This window comes from Nyctibius grandis, chromosome 6 (genome assembly GCF_013368605.1).
Source record: "Nyctibius grandis isolate bNycGra1 chromosome 6, bNycGra1.pri, whole genome shotgun sequence".
NCBI lineage: Eukaryota > Metazoa > Chordata > Aves > Nyctibiiformes > Nyctibiidae > Nyctibius > Nyctibius grandis.
The window spans coordinates 60775872-60793700 of NC_090663.1; the positions used below are offsets into that span (position 1 = coordinate 60775872).

General features: G+C 40.0%; 1 protein-coding gene across 1 annotated transcript in view; it reads left to right on the forward strand.

Annotated features, from left to right (window-relative positions):
- The window catches only part of ARHGEF38 (Rho guanine nucleotide exchange factor 38), a 45206-nt gene extending 35973 nt beyond the window's left edge, over positions 1-9233 (forward strand). The window contains exons 9-14 of the mRNA XM_068403663.1: positions 1904-2023; positions 4433-4753; positions 6321-6461; positions 7649-7847; positions 8012-8271; positions 9048-9233. Of these exons, the coding sequence (XP_068259764.1) occupies positions 1904-2023; positions 4433-4753; positions 6321-6461; positions 7649-7847; positions 8012-8271; positions 9048-9233 (1227 nt within the window). The remainder of the gene's footprint in view (positions 1-1903; positions 2024-4432; positions 4754-6320; positions 6462-7648; positions 7848-8011; positions 8272-9047) is intronic.
- Positions 9234-17829: the final 8596 nt, after the last annotated feature.

The following is a 17829-nucleotide window of genomic DNA, read 5'->3' on the forward strand; positions in this document are numbered from 1 at the left end:
CTGCTTCTCATTAAAAATGGAAGAACTGAGTTGCAGTCACATGAATTAAAATGTCCTAAAATATGTATTTGGGATGTGAGGACTCCTTCCTTCATGCTGTTGCTAGGTTGTGTTGAGGGCTAGCATTAGATGTACAGAGTGCTCAAGTGCTGTAAAAGTCTTTGCTTAAATCCTCCTCTCCGAAGATGTGGGTTGGCTTGTAACTTACCAACTTTTCCCTCTTTTGGACAACTTGCCAGCTTTGTAGATGGCACGAGGCCCTCAAAGCATAAGTGTGCCCAAAACAGACATGAAGATGGCTGAAGGAAAGAAGCCAGAGAGTGGTGGTCAATGGGACAGAGTCCAGTTGGAGGCCTGTGTCTAGCGGAGTCCCTCAAGGGTCGGTACTGGGACCAGTACTATTCAATATATTCATTAATGACTTGGATGAGGGAATAGAGTGCACTGTCAGCAAGTTCGCTGATGACACAAAACTGGGAGGAGTGGCTGACACACCGGAAGGCTGCGCAGCCATTCAGAGAGACCTGGACAGGCTGGAGAGTTGGGTGGGGAGAAATTTAATGAAATATAACAAGGGCAAGTGTAGAGTCCTGCATCTGGGCAAGAACAACCCCATGTACCAGTACAAGTTGGGGACAGACCTGTTGGAGAGCAGCGTAGGGGAAAGGGACCTGGGGGTCCTAGTGGACAGCAGGATGACCATGAGCCAGCAGTGTGCCCTTGTGGCCAAGAAGGCCAATGGCATCCTGGGCTGTATTAGAAGGGGTGTGGTTAGCAGGTCAAGAGAGGTTCTCCTCCCCCTCTACTCTGCCCTGGTGAGGCCGCATCTGGAATATTGTGTCCAGTTCTGGGCCCCTCAGTTCAAGAAGGACAGGGAACTGCTAGAGAGAGTCCAGCGCAGAGCCACGAAGATGATTAAGGGAGTGGAACATCTCCCTTATGAGGAGAGGCTGAGGGAGCTGGGTCTCTTTAGCTTAGAGGAGACTGAGGGGTGACCTCATTAATGTTTATAAATATGTAAAGGGCAAGTGTCATGAGGATGGAGCCAGGCTCTTCTCAGTGACATCCCTTGACAGGACAAGGGGCAATGGGTGCAAGCTGGAACACAGGGGGTTCCACACAAATATGAGGAAAATCTTCTTTACAGTGAGGGTGATCGAACACTGGAACAGGCTGCCCAGAGAGGTTGTGGAGTCTCCTTCTCTGGAGACATTCAAGACCCGCCTGGACGCGTTCCTGTGTGATATGGTCTAGGCAATCCTGCTCCGGCAGGGGGATTGGACTAGATGATCTTTCGAGGTCCCTTCCAATCCCTAACATTCTGTGATTCTGTGATTCTGTGAAGATTATTTGAGAGGTAGTTAAGATCTATAGCCATCTGGCCAGGGCTTATCACAAATGTTCCTCGCTTGGTTCAGCAAACAGGGGAAGGCCAGTGAGCTCAGCTGACAAGGGTTGTTGCCTGGAATGGTATTGACAGTTCCTTATCCAAATGGATGCACACTTCATTAAGATTAAAATTCAGAGTAAGTGAAATACACCACTGTAGTCCTACTTAGTCCTCCAAAAGAGGCCTTTAAGAGTGCATGGGTCTTGAGCTGGCTTCTTGCTGAGGAGTAGCTAGCTTCCAGTGGGACAGTTATTAGGTTGGGGCATAATTTTTCCAGTTGAACGTTACCAACTTAATTCTTAAACAGTTTACATTGAAAATATACAAACCACAGGGAAATATTATCACAGTAAACAAACCCACAATGGCTGGAAACTGCACAGAAACTGCACAGGTGTCAGACGGAAAATATTTCTGACTCCATCAGTACTATTGCAGTATCTGCATGAGTGAAAGCAGTATATTAAAACAGATCATAACACAGTTTCATCTTCCTACCATCTTCTCATTTAGGATTCCATACATTTGGCTGCACAGAATATAACTGGGCTTCAGGAAATCTTGCAAGACAAAGATGAAGTCAACAACTGTTTGAAAAAACAGAACAATGCTGCAAATCTCTGTGAAGACCTTGTAAGTTTATGCAACGTCCAGTGTTACACAGCTATCTGTATATGTGAGAAAACAGGTGTATGTGAGGAAGACTCAGGACAGAAAAGAGAAAAAACCTTAGGAATCCATTGGGAAAGATGACTGGGTTTTTTAGCTGAGTTTCTGTATGAAATAAGATAAAATTCAGTGTAAGTGCACTGTGTTTTCCCTAGAAGAGCTAAAGAAAACTTCTCAAGCTAAATTCCTTGGCTTAAACCAAAATCTTTGTGCTAAATTTGCACATTTCACCTGAGCTTCAACAAGAGCAGCATATCTTTGCTCTGCTACGTTTGTTACCAACACTCGCAGTTTTAGAGTGACTTCTGTGATCTGTGTTGTCGTCATGAACTATTAGCTCCTGGGATCATAGATCTGTGAAAAATCTCAGCTTTATTACCTTTTCAAGTAAGTTACTATCCTTCGGACAGATATAACTCATAGGAATTAAAAAGCAGTTAAGAAAAAAAAAAGTAATTAACAGTTTTTCAACCAGTTGCTTGCTTTCAGGGCCCACGTGAACCCTAATGCCTGGCTCTACTAAGGTAGACTAGAATGTCTCTTCAAAATGGGGCAGGCTGCTTCTTCAAACAGCTGCTCAAGCTGGAAAAATTCAGAGATGGAAGTTTTCTTATACTTTCCTAGGTTTGTGCTGACAAAAATGTAGCCATTAAATCCTTTCCAAACACTGAAAACAGACTCTGCCAAGAAACAAAAGGATCTTTGACACACCACATCCTCCCAGATAACAACAGGGAAGTAAGATGCTGTATTTCCTTTCCTTTGAAGCTCCTGCCTTTAAAGAGAATCTCAAAAATTAATCTCAATAATCAGAAAGATATTTTCAATGTCTTTAGAATGAATGAGTGCAGAGAGTGCAGAGGAGTACCCCTCTATCATTGCAGTGGTGAATGTGTTCAGTATGGAAGATGCCCCCATATTCAGAAACATCAAAGCAAAGCAGGAGCAATTCCACAACAGATGAAACAGAAAACTTTTTTTCAGAAAAAATTTTGTAACTCCTTTTGGCTCATGACCCGGCTATTCTAAAGGTCTATGTAATTTTAAAAAAAACCATCTTAATCTTATTTAACTGTGGACATTGTTATTAACCATGTTAATTTCTACTTACTATCTTTCTTTGTCTTGGATTTACAAGATTACAAGGATTCTCTATCCTATGTATAAGGTTTTTTTAAAAAACCCTTTTGTCCTGACATTGCACCAATGAGCAGATGTTCTCACTGGACAACCCATAGTGTTCTTCACACATTTTCCTGAAAGGGTGTAACCAATGGAGATCTCAGCAATGGGCTCAGGTTAAATTTTTTTTTTTCCTTTGTGCATTTGTCAATAATGAATACCTTCCTCTCTCATTACATTTTAGGGAAAATTTTAAGGCAGAAATCCACAATATGCTCTTCTCTTCCAGAAATCAGGTCCAGCAGTTTGGAAAAATTGTTTTCTTAACGCATCAAAAATTGGTTCGCTAAACATAGCTCAGTTTTTCAGGTGGAAATAAAATAGGAACTATCTAGCCAGTGCACATCATCTTGGCCTTGGGAGAGCAATTCTGGTGCTAAAATGGATGTGTCCTCAACTGCGGTATCTTACAGAGGGTAGAGGGACGGACAGCTGCTCTTTTATTCTCACATTCAACCCAACAACTTAATTCACATAGAACATCCAAGAGCTTTAATATGATGATGAATTTCACTCACTCCAAGCCTGTGCTGTATTTGAACAAGTGACTGACAAAAATAAAATTTATTTCATGCAATATTAATCCCTTGAGACAATTAGAGGCTAATGGAGAAGTCTGAGAAAGGCTTTGTCTTTTTACCAGGTGTCTTAATTTTGTTGATTACGAGAGATAAAACCAACAAGCATAACATAATTTAATCAAATCAAGTGATTGTTTGTGTTTGCTTAAACAGGAATTGAGTTACAGCTGTTTCCAGGAAAAAAAAAAGCTTTGATAGCATTCAAGACTGCAAGACTGCCATTTAACAAGACCTCATTGCCTCTAGACTGTATATTGGCATGGTCCTTCCCAGTTACGGAAATCCCAGTTTTATTGGACCACTTCACCAATCCTTGCCCAGTTGTTCCTCAGTGGTAACACACTAAGGGCAGTACCACAGGCTGCGTGCTCCAAGGGACCGTTACCATTACCAGACACTTGAAGCTGCAAAACTGTTCCCTCTCCTTTGCGATGTTATGAAGGAGATTCTAACTCATGTTAGACCGTGCTTGAAGCTGCCTCTGACAGCAATGCTTTGTGAAGAGCAATTAACAGATTGCTTGATAGGCTGCCATCAGGCTTAACCTGTTACTGGGTCTGAGCAAGTGTATGAATAATGTAGTAAGTACGTCTGTTTTATACCTTTCCAGATGGCTCAGCTGGACAAGCTTGTTCTGACTCCTCTCTCAGTGCTACAAGCCTTGTTTTCAGGCCCACAGAAGCTCATCCAGAAGCGCTATGACAAGTTGTTGGACTACAACAGCTACCTTCAGAGGTCAACAGGAGAAGAGCTGGACCTGGCAAAGAAAGACTATGAGGCTCTAAATGCACAGCTAGTGGAAGAACTTCAGGTATTCAACAGAGCAGCCAAAAAGATTGTGTTGAACTGCCTGCATTGCTTCATCACCCTCCTCAGGAATATTATGTCTGAAGCACTTCAATCAAATTCTGCTGTGGTTGTGCCTGTTCCAGTAAGTACATTACAAACAAGTGTAGCTCTGCCTTTTTTTTGTCTTTTTTCTTTCTGATTTGGCTAGAGTTATGTAGGACACACACCTGCAAGCTACACTGATTTTCTTTGTTCTGCTGAGCACAGTTAGGTTTGGGTTTTTTTTCCCTTGCAAGCTCAGCAAAGGTTAAGTTCTGAGCTTAAATTTTGTCAGGCCTGGACTTTTCATTGAGAATTACCCTAATGCAGCTGTTCCAGTGAGAGTAATGGCAAGAACATTACAGTAAGGCAAAAAGGAGGCAGCTGCTAGCATTTTTGTCTTTGTTTCTTAGCATCTATCCTGAGTAGCCTAGAAAACACAGGAAGAGAAATTCTAAGAAAGTACATGAACACTCCTGTTACTGGTAGACCTGCAGAGTCAGAGATGACTGCAAAAGAGAAACAGGTCAGGAGAACTGATGAAATAATTTATACGAAAAGCAAGTTGCTTTTAAACCCAAATATGCTGCAGAAGCTCCTGCAGACATCTCTAGGCAGTAAGGAATAGCTTTGTCTAGCCAAAGGTACCAAAGACGCCTATCTGAGCTACAAAGAAGGGCATCAGTTCCTCCAGCCCACTCTACTCTTTCTGGGTACTATGATCATTACCTGAAGATTGAAGTTGAGAAATTATTCTTAATTTGTATGAAAATCATACAGTGTTTCAGTTTTGTTGTACTTTTGCCTAGAGGACTTAAACCCCCTGAAAAACACAGCTGCAACAATGCCTTCCACACCTCCAAATCCACTCACCTGAACTAGAGCAAGACCCTATACGGGAAACACATTGTATTCAGGCAGTTCTGGAGCATTCCCTTCCATCAAGGCTTGAACACAGCACTTTATAGTCAGAGGCAGATGAAAAATTAAGAAAGCAAGGTCAGAATCAAAACATAGAGCCGCACTGTTTAATGGGAAAATGAAGGCTTTTCCCGCATGAAGAAATTGCATCCCTGTAATTTGACCATTTCATGTTTTGAAAGCTGTTGTATCGAGCATTGTTTTCTGTGAGGCTCTGCCTACAAAATTACCGTATTTTTCTTTTTTCCGTTTACATCAGCAAATACATTTGGGGTTAGGCATAATCCAAAAGCACTTATCCAGCGCCACAGAGCTTCAGCTTACCCAATGATTTTTAACCTGGTGGCAGCATCCAGTTGCACACACAGCTGTAGGGTAAACTACTCCAAGCCTTACAGCACACTGGCCACTCTGATAGCTGCTGAGATGCACATTTGCATTTGAAAGCAGGTGGCTCAGTAGAGTAAGTGCAAGGCTGTTCATCTTCATCACTGTTTACAATATTTTTTAATGATTTAACTTAAATTAGTGTGTTTTTTAAAACTAATAGCAATTATTGGAAACTTTCTTTAAGCAAGGACCTTTCTTTTCTTTCCATTTCGTACCTAGCAAACCACGGGCTCTGCAGAAAATAGCAGTAACTTGTCAGATTTCCTGACTCCTACCATTCAGCCCATTAAACCAAACCTGCGCTCTCAAATCTCCTTACTATTTTGTTTGTGAGATCTAACCCACCTTTGTGTTTGCAGCTGTCTTCCTCAAGCATCTGTGAAGTGCAGAATCAGTTGATGGAGGAGGTTCACAAGCTGAATTTTGTAAAAGAAAACAGCAATGCAACCTTTATTGAGAGAAAATTGAGCTTGGAAAAAAAGAAATCTGTCCCTTCTCCGGTGAGTACCATACACCTGAATTGTATGTGAAGCTGCCTCTTTTCATCAGTTTTGAAACAAATCCATTTTTATGCTACCTAGAGGTCTGGGCTTGGTCTCTTCACTGGGATGCTGAATCAGGTTGTTGGAATGAAGCTGTTCCATTGACCAGTAACTTCTGAAGATTTTTCACTCTGTTTTCATGTTATTATCTTGAAAATCCACTTGAAATTATCTCTGCTTACCCTTAGATCCTTAAGCACCTGTTAACTCTAATGTTGTATATGTAAACTTTGACTACTTCTTTTGTTAAACACTCTTAGAGTGCGTCTTAGTCTTCTAATTCAGAACATTTTTCTTCCTCATCCTCAGCTGTGGTTATGTGTACTGGTGTTTACACACATATGCACACACATACACTCCCACAACAGAAGATTCAGAAAATCCACCAGGAAATCTGTGTCCCCCTGGTTCTCAATCTTATTAGTCATTTCCAGAGCTTTTAGGAGTCTAGTTTACAGTAAAATAAAAACTCAAGTGCAGAATTACAGGAGAAGCTGAGGAAGGTGTAGGATTCCTTTTAGCATCAGTAAGTCACATGTGCTCTTGCTTCTGTGGTAGGTTAAGATCACATTGATATGCAGCACCTCCCTCCCTGCCCTCTAACCAAACTCTCAGTGAATATGCTTCCAGGAGTTAATAGCAGCTTGCCCTTATTTAGCAACGTAATATCACACAAAAAGCAGACTCTTTGGGTACCACTGATTTTTTTGCCTAATGCCATATCATGCAAGTTGTTATGTGACCTTAGCTCACCTCAGAGATTTTTGGATTATGCTTTTTTTTGTGATATTACGCAGGAATTCAAAGATCATTGCTACAGAAAAACAATTAAGCAAGTGACAGTTCACATACCAAACACTGGCTCCTTGAGAGCAGAGGACAGACTAAGAGGTGTTTAATTAGTGAAATTCCTACATTTGTTTAAAATCTGCCTTTTATTGCTCACCTATTAATATAGCAGTTGGACAGGTCCTTGCTGCATATGCAAAGGAGTTTTGGTTACATATAGCTGTGTGACTCCTTGATCTGTGTGTAAAAATGTAGGGCCAGTTGCCACATGCAGCATACACTAGTTGTTATGCATCTGTATTGCTCTAGAAATGGCCTCAGCATTATTCCCAGGGAATAATTTTTTTTCCTTTCAGCTCAAATCCCCACATCAAACAGAAGGCCACAGGTCCAAGCTGTTGTCTACGTACAGCACAGAATTGCTATACCAAGCTAAGCGCAAGTGCAATGCCACACAGGAATTTGATATTGATTTACATGAAGGAGAACTGGTGGCTGTTGTGGAGCAAAAGGACCCGTTCGGAAGTACGAGCAGATGGCTTGTTGACACAGGAAGTAAGTTCTCTGCACAAACATCCCAACAACAGCTTTCCTTTAGGATATTGATTTCTTTTCATTCTGGCCTCTGTCATACTGACAGCTGCATAAAATGGTTGGGTTTTAAATGGTTTTAGCAGTATTTCGCTGTTTATTTTCTTTCTTTTTATTCTGGTGTCTAGTCCTTAAAGGGTACGTGTATTCCTCGTTCCTGAGGCCTTACAATCCAGCCAAAGCACAGAAGGACGTAGCAGAACACCACTTCGGTGATGATGATTTTGATAATATCAGCCTCTTTATCTCTTCACGGCCCTCTACTGACAGCAGCACAAGAAGTCTGGGGCACAAGAAGAGTGACAGCAGCTCACCTCTTCACTTCTGTGAAAATCCCACAATTAACAGCACAGGGACTGATGCTTTTCAGGATATGGATGATCAGCATGTAAGTACGATACACACTGTGCCTGTTGTCTTGTTTTTCCTATTTCAAATCTAGAATGATACTGCTTAAAATTTAAATGGTTTCCTTTTACACTGCAAAAGACTGGCACTAATCTGTCAGTATGACATGGGAATTTGTTATCCTCTGTTCTTCGCCTTTCTTAAATAGCTACGAGGTAGGAAAAGATAATCAGTTAAATGGTGAATCGCAGTCCTGTCTCACAGAAAACACACCGTAGCATTACCCTACCCCACGTACAATGCCTCAAGGTTCTCCTATGGAGTAGGAACCTGCAAAATAGCTCAGTTTGAGGGATTTTTCCCCTTCTGTTGACAAGAAAGCTGTGGCAATGCTGATCAGCAAGGCACGGAAGTGACCCGTGTGCCACATTTGAGTACAGGAGCTTTAGGAAAGGTGATTCTCCCCAAGGAAACCTTGCTGGAAAATTCTCCGTCCAATCCAAGGCCACTTGGTGTGATAGAAACAGGCACTTGGAGTGAGCTGAAAAACTTACTAGTTTAGTAACGTGATGAGGTCTCGGAGCTTGGTTTGTTCCTCCACATGCAGAATTCCCCAGATCCTTCAATTTTACTTTTTATTTTGGCCCTGTTCATTGTAGTCTGTCTAGCAATCGCAGAGCATGTAGTTGCGTACTGGTTTGTATACACTACTACACATTTTCTGTATACAGAATTCATACTAATACACAGTGACAGGGTAAGATGTGGCTACATTTCTGAACTCAGATTTTGTTTTTTGTGGCTTTCCCTTTTCAGACCTTCTATGCTGTTTACGCATTTCAAGCACGAAATGATCAGGAACTCAGTCTTCAGGAGTACCAGAAGGTTAGGATACTTCGGTTTTCTGACCTGAGTGGCAATAAAGAATGGTGGCTAGCAGAAGCAAAAGGTCAGAAAGGATATGTTCCATCTAATTATCTTGGGAAGATGACATATGCTTAGGAACAAAAAGACGCATTGAGCCAGTTTCTCTGAAGTAGACAGAATAATCATCTATTAGGGTTTGCAGCAAGCAAGGCAAACTCACAAGTGATTGACAGAAGCCATTGTTATCTGGTACAGCACACAGATGATATTGAGAACCTCCATCCTCCAAAAGCCATCACCTTGTCAAGACCTGAGAGAGGAAACATATAACAGGAAGACTGATTCTGATTAACATCCTGAAGAGCTTGCTTTTCTACTACCCCATAATTTTCTCTTTCGTTACAGCGTCCTACGTCAAAAGTCAACCTACAAGTACAAATCACAGCTAAAATTATGTTTTTCTTCCATGATATTTAGCAAATAATATTCAAGATGAAGAGAATTAGCCTTGAAAAAGGACAAATTCAGTCTTCAGGGATGCTGTAAGATCAGGCTGAATCGTTCCTGAACTGCTACCTCAATGAACATAGACACTTCTTAAAACTTGAGCTTCTCAGTTGTCTGTTTTTATCCTCAGCCACTTTTGCAATGAACCTTTTTCTCAATGGAAATTATTGAAGTGGGAAAATAAAATGGGTTTCATTTTTCTAGGGAACATTTCAACTTAAAACGTACCAAATTTGGTGGTACCAGTGGCTGGTCCCAGAGAAGAAGGTATGTTTAGTTACATATGGAAACAGGGGGATTGAAAGAGGGGCCACAAGAAACAGGTACTGTGAAATAAAGAAGTTATAATTTAAAAAGAAAAATTACACAACTACTTCATACGGTAGGAAACATTCTGTAGCAATATGAGTAGGGCTCAGGTTTGAAATTCCACTTATGTCTCCACACTAACTGCTTTATATTGCAAGATCCATGTAGTGAAATGAAACCTGTGTTAGAAGATTTGGGAAAAAAAAAAGAAAAGTTAAAGCAGTGCCTTTCACTGACTATTTACTGCCTATCTGATTCCTTAGGTCAGATACAGGGATCATAACATCTAGTGAACAAGTTATGACTTAAGATGGGCCAAAGTTTCTCTTCCAAGAAAAAAAAAAATCGTCATTCTTATTTTTTAAAGTGTCTGACATTAGATTGAATAGTGAAGAATGTATTGATGAGACGATTTACTGTTTGCAGAATTCAGAGTCAAAAGCTCTGTATTTTGCTAAAATATCTTTAAAATGGCCGAGGCTATTGTAACAAGATAATATAGTTCACACTGCATCCTCAATAAGCACAGAAAACAAAAAATCCCAAAGCAGGATCTGAATGTCAAGTAGTACTTCTTTAGGTTCACTGACTACAGCGATCCTTAGGTCAGGCTGGTGCCCTACATTTGAGCTAGACTGAACAGTGATACAACAACATCTCGTTGCTATTACCATCGATAACTGAGTGTTTGTCACAATTTATTTCAATACAGCAATGCCTAGGTCCTCTAGGGATAAGTGAGGACCTTCTTGCACTAAGCATTGCAAAAAGGAAACAAAAAAGTGACTATGCCTGCAGCACACAGTGTAATCGAAGGTAAACTCCTGTTAGGTATTTTCTGTATTTCTGCATAATTGCTTATTATTGACTCACCATTAAAATGACAACACTATTAAAATTAAGGGGGGGGGGGGGTGCTGCAGATCAAGGGTACACAGAAATTGTTCTAAAGCTTTTGTATAAGTTTCTACTTCCTATAGTTGAAGTGTGGGGTATGAAGATGAAATGATTCAAATCCCTTACCAAGATGTAATAGGAAATAACCTGTCAGCAAAGAAAGGATGAGAAAGGTTAGGGCAGTCGATGCAAACAGTAGTTTTTGCTACACTAATGAACCTAGTTTCATTTTCTTTAGTGTCCCAGATTTTCATATTATTTTCCTAAAAAGGTAAGGAAAGTTCTCGGTTCAGAAAATGAATACAGTGGATCACAGAGATGAGAACCTGAAATTTGTGCTGGATTAAATCATATGATAGAGAAACTTTTTGAGTTCTCCGAGATGGACATTTAGAAAGTGGTATGTGAAACTCTGAACTACTGCAATCCAATGAGCAGTAATAATAGATAACTGATTATTTTGCCTAACTGTACATCACCTCATGCACTTAAATCTTGCTGTTTCCATAGCAAGCAAAAAAGGCTGTCATTCATTTTATCAATGGATGCAGCTATTTTTACAGAAAACTTTGCCTTTAGTTAAATGAAGAAAATAAAGCTTTGGAGAGGGAGTATCAGCTTGGAAGAATGGACTGAAAGACTCTCCCCTACTAAGCTTGCACTGCTTTGGCTTTTATATTTTAAGATTATGTGGAAGATGCACACAAGAAGCTTTTCAGTATGTCTTACAATTTAGAATATTTTATTTGGAGATGATCTACACTTTGCAATAGTTGAAACAGTTTTAGTAATGACTGAATTGTACTTCATAGGCTTAATGCGGTCATGTAAGCACAACGATGAAGTTTTGTATTTCAGACAGTGCAACTGATTAAGGGCAAGAGTCAGGAAAAAAAGATTTCTGAAGTCTTAGCTCTGACAACTTGGCTTGAGTCACAGGGAGAGCTCTGATTTTGAGTGTTAGGTACATTCCCCATGAAAAATCAGGCTCTGTGAAGGTGTCTCAAAGTGTATTTAAATGCTGCTCTCCAAAATATTCACTAGGTATCCTGAAGTAACAAGGAATGAAGGATGAAATATACTAGAGCTGGCCACCTAAATTTCATTGACCTTCTGTGGGACTTGAGCTCCTCGTAGGCCATATGAAATCCCAGTGTACAGTTAGGATAAATAATTTTTATATTGTGGGATGATTTATATGACTTTATTATAGCCTCATAACTTGGGATCCAGAAAAAGTACTTTATTAGGTACCCAAGGGGATTGATTTACTTCATTTCAAAAATTCAAAGTTTTAGCTGTTATCACTTGATATTACAGATATATTGCCAACTTTTAGTTTTGTTTAAAACAGATGAATGCAAACTACAATTGCAAAAAATTAAGAGATGCTCTTTGAATCTAAAGCCTTCCTACATTAAGGAGATTTACAAGAATTCATACTAGAGTTGCTCAGACACATTTTTGTTCAGATAGTGCTTTAAATATTAGAAACTGAGCTATGTTAGGGCTCCAGAAATTCCTAAGAATATGCAATGTTTTTGCAGCTGTTTCTTTAATGTAGAGAAGGTTATGGTATTCTAATAGTTTTCTTATTCTGACTAATGACAAAACTAATTTATTTTGATTGAAGCAGGCACAGGCTGCAGTTTAATGGACCAATCTTACATTTATTCAAATGTGTGTTTTACTTACCTGAACCGCTGTGACAATAAGCATGTACAAGTACTTCCAAGATCGGGTCCACTCAAACTGAAGTGTTTCTCCATTCAGGGAATATTTTTCAGTGTTGCCATCAATAACCTGGAACCCAGAAGATGTCCAAGCCAATGAAGAGCACAGAGTCTCTGGCTCTGACCTCCAACACCTGTGTGCTTCACCATCTTCCCTCTGCTTGGACGGTGCTTGTGAACCTTAAGTAAGGATTCACTTTTTCAATGCAAACACAGATTGAAGCATTATTCCTTCTGACTTTTCATCTTAGGAAGGTTCATTGAGTAATTACCTCCTTCAAGCACTAAAGTATACTTTTGCTGTCATTTCAAGATAGCTTGTAAAAATGGAGATACGTGAAGTGGACCTAACACCTACAATAGGAAAAAAGCCATGACAATCCTTGTGCCTGTTGATCTATTACTGATAATTCCTCTTACAATATTGTTTGTTCAGAAATGGTGAAAAAATCTTCTTTTAAATTATTGTAATAATAAAAACCTATTTTTGTAAAGATATGTTTCTTTTTTTTTTAAAAAACAGGAGTTTTTCCAGAAGCAAAGAGCTTTATATGCTATCCAAGATCTGCCTTCTGTTGTGAACTATAAAAAGCATCACTGCAAAATTAGCAGAGGAAATAGCTGCCTCAGATAAAATGCTACTTTTCTAGTATGCATCCTAGCTTATCTATCAGTATATTAGAACTCATCAAACACTATCAAAACACTGAGCAAGTTTCAAAACACACTTCACGTTTCCAAATGTCAGGTTAGTTCTGTTCTTTTCTAGCTGCTCCTGAGGTCGTACCATTATTTACTGCTGTGTCCAGCCAGAGGTCTGTCATGAGTTGTAATAGACAAAAGCTTGTGTTACTAAAACAAATTACAGAACTTTGTGTTAGTTCTTTCCTCTTAGACTCAGTTATCACCAGCATCCCCTAGTCCAGCCAGAAGGAGAACTCACGGAACCAGATTAACCTATTGTTTCACATTACTAAGGGTATCAGAATTTGGGCATCTATGAAAAAACATCATATTTAAGTGGAAGTAAAATATTACCATACCAATTTATAAAATGGATAAGGTAAGTCAAGTAGCTATTTTTATAGTAAATCACAGAGCAATTTGGTTTGGGGATAGAAAAAACACAGGACTATTTTCCAGTTATTTTTTCTAAATATGAGGTATGCTTCTTAAAATTCAGGAGGGCCTTCCTTCTTTCTGCCCTACACTAGATTCCTCAACCTGACATGCAAATTCAGTCAAACAATCCTGTAGAACAGACTCCTTTCCTGAAAATAGTTGTTAATTCCTTCCTAACTATAACTTCAAAGCAGAAAGCGTTCCCTTCTACTCTGTTTTTCAGCAGTGCCTATCTTACATATTCAAGCTAAACATCTGATTTAAAAGACCAGGTCTATCCTACAAATCTGTCTTGATACAGTACTTCAAAGAATCACAATCCTAACTGACACTTTTATACCAGCAGAAGGAGACTTTATGTTTCCTTTAGGAAGCTGGGAAAGTTACAGCGAAAGAAAGTCTTTTGGCGATACAAATCGCAGCTCTATTGCGGATTTTGCTAATTCAGTGATACTGGCAAGTCCAGCTAGACTTGGCCTTGTAAGAGCAAAAAGACAGTCATGTATAAAAGGTATAGCATAAGTTATTTTATTCGAAATGAACGGGTGATAACCTACAGTCAACCCATGCCAGAGTTATAGATGTAAAAACCTCAGGATACACCTGAATCAGGTCTCAGAGGTATTTTAAATGGCACTAGCTACCACAATTTAAAAACAAAGATCAATTTTTTCTGCCTTTGTTCACCCCATACACGGTACCTAATCTGCACAGTTCAGATGCAAGCTCCCAAACTCTCGCAAGAAAAACTATACGTGTATTCAGAGGCAAGACAGGGGCAGCTAGCACCTTGAACCTTCCTGTGGGAGCAGGTTTTACTACTAGAGTGAACACTTTACCTAGGATTCACACTCTACTTCATACCATAGGCAACATTCTTCTGATTAACATTTAGGATGAAAATATGCCCTCTGCTAATGGAAAACTGCTTCAGTCTTTTCCTATTATACCACCATTAAAAACCTTCTGTGCTAGAGTGGAGGAAGGATGGGCTGACTGAAAAGCTATAAAAGTTCTGGATTCCTCCTCCTCATGCTGTTATTTTTAAATCGCTCTGGAAGCTGCAGGCACTACAAAGACAAAGCCTTTCTTTTTTTCCTCCACAGGAAATAATAGTTGAAAAAGTATGCAAATTCTCCAGGTAGCTACGGCAATCCTGAGTAAATGAAACTATTCCTTTGGATGTTTAAGGAGCCTTAGCCTACATCTTAATTGTGGAGAAGGGAAGAGAGGTATGGAAAATAGCTGCAGGTATCAGCTTTACACATACTTAAAGTACAGGATGGCTAAGAAAAGCTGTAGCTTTCACCTACCTATGAAAGTCTGAGATGTTTTCACGTTTAGAGATGCTCCCTTCGCCACAGAAGGAATGGAGAGAGGATTGCTGAATGCTGGTCACATACACCAAGACTTGAGATCCTTTTCCAGTGCTCAGCCTGAGCCAGTTCTTCGGAGTCGAACAAAACCTGGAGCGGATGGGACAAAGAGAGGGAGCACAAGCTGTGAAGAACAGCTCAGGGGTTCGAGTAGAGAGCTGGATGACCTGATACTTTCTCAACTGCCTGTCTTATTTGTGGTGGTAAAGCATTAAGTGTAACTCACACATGGCTGGAGAAGGTTGAAGAAGTGTAACAGAATGTGGCAGGATACATGGAAATAGCTGAGGGAAGGCTTGTGGGTGGTAAGAGGTAGGTCTAGTCAGGAAAAAGCCACGAATGCCTCCAGAGGAAGCTTCCAAGAGACAGTCACAGTGCCTACAAACCTCCTTTGTAACAGCAGCCGGGTTAAGCGCAAGAGCATGCTGGGGCTGAGGGGTGGAAGAGGCTTATGTTCTGCAAAAATGAAGAGAGACAAAGCTGATCCCACCCCAAGGCCCTGGAAGTGGGAATTTAACATATTCAGCTTGAACAATACCCGCACACAGAGACAAATTCCTCTTCCTCCCTCCCCGCCCCCCTTCAAGTCCATAGTATTACTAGCAGTTAGGCAGAGGACCGAAGATGCCAGTAAGATACAAGTCAGCTTGGACACTGCTGATGTCTGGATACAACTCTGTCCTGGCACAGCTTCTCTCTTGCAATAATCCCATGGCACCTGCTTCATTTGCTCCTGGAACTGAGACACTAAGTAACAATGCAAAACACATATGTAAGCACAGATATGACAGTTCCCATAAAAGTTGCGTGGAATACATCACTCAGAGTAAGAAAACTTTTCCTATGCATGGTTAAAAAACCAATTTCTTTCATTATTCTTTATGAAAGCAAAATATGAACCCTCATTTTCACAAAGGGCTAAAAGAACATATTCAGATCTCTGAACAATCTTTTCTATTTTAAAGTCCATGCGTTTACAAATATTTTTACATATTTTAACAGCTAACATAGCTTATATCACTATTTCAGACACTTGCAAATCCACAAAGGAACTAGTAGAGAGGAAAAAAAGAAGTCTGAGTTGAGAAGAAAGGAAGAGGGTTTCTGAATACCTCTACCCCCTGCCCAAATCGAACAAACCCTTTGTCCCATGAATGCTATGGGAGGGACTGTGGCCTATTAGGATCCCAATTCTGGGTTACATGGATCCTAATACTTGGCCTCCCAAGTTGCAGACCCTGGCCCTCGCACCTTCAGACACTGTTGGCAGGCTAAGCAACCTGAAACCCAAGCAGGGAGCTTGCCACGATTAGATTAACATGAATCTGACACTGTGCAACATCAGAACTGGTGGGGTGGTTTGTAGTTTTTCCTCTGTGTAATTACAACTCAAGGGTTAAAACAGGTACCATAATATAGCTAGGTAACATCTGTGTCCTAGCACTTCTTTGTGAATGCTTTTGCAGCCAGGAGACTGGAATCAACTTCCTATAAGCTTAAGAGTCTTCCAAATCTCCAACACGTCCTGGCCCTTCTCTCCAAATTGCATCTGGAAATCCAACCCTTCTTCCCAGGCTTAAAGCACGTCTACGTACAGGCCTTGAAAGATCCAATGCCAATATCCTGTTAGAAGAAGTTCTGCAACACTTGCTAGTAAATTCAAATATAGGGTCTTCCAGCCGATTTGGGATAGCATGTATGAGCAGAGTGTTCCCTCTAAAATACAGATCACTAAGGGGAAGGGGAAAGAAACTGAACTTTTAGAATATATAGAATCGATTTGCTACTTTGAGTATCATGAAGGAAGACATGCACTCGTATGCATCTAATTCCATTTTTATCTATCTCCTACAGAAATTGCTGGAAAAGGTTTTCCAACAGATTTCAAAACTCTGTAAGAGACATATTTTTAAAACAGCAACAAACAACTCCCCCCTCCCTGCTCCTTAGGAACCAGCTGACAGGGCTAGAAAAGGGTTTTTATCTATCTGAAGTGTTGAATAGTGACCAACACTGTCACTAACTACTAAAGCGATTTCTGACTTTGCTCCTTCCTTGTATGAGAAAGCAGTAATTTTAGATAATCATCATACAGGCTATGGTAGAACAGTTAAGAGACTAGAGGCTTCATTTTCCAGGATATGTTGGCAGGCAGTACTACTTTGACACATGCAGGGCTCGTGAATGTTACAGCAATACTTAACAGCATGGAATACTTCAGTAATCAAAAAGTCTTCTGTGTTTCAGGTGTGCCAGAAAGGAAGCTAACTTACTGATACCTAAGACAATTCCCTTAATTTTCTTCTATTTTTCCCTCTCTCATATCATCAAAACAATGTTCTTCTATCAGATTGTGTTTTAATTAAAATATACACTGCCTACCACTTATTTTCCATTTATATTCAACAGGACAATATTAAGGTTCTCTACAGACTAAGAAAGCTTGAAAACACTGTTTTGGCTCTCTTCTGCTCTTTTTCGTTTAGGGGCCATTTATCTTCTGCCAACAACCTTTTCTCCTCCCTCGGAGAATTACAACAACAAAATGACGCATGAAGTTTCTCACTGTATAAAACCAAAATAGGCCACTTAAAATTCTCAGTTAATTTTAACTCAATTAGCAGTTAATTTTTGAAATTGTTTAAAAGAAAATATCTTTTTCCCCTAAGGAACTGTATAATTTGGGATAAACTTCATTAACTCTGCATTGTAGACAATTCTGATCACCTGAAGCATTTTAAGTATCAGAAAATGGGATGAAAGAAAAGCAGCAATGATTTCCCAGAT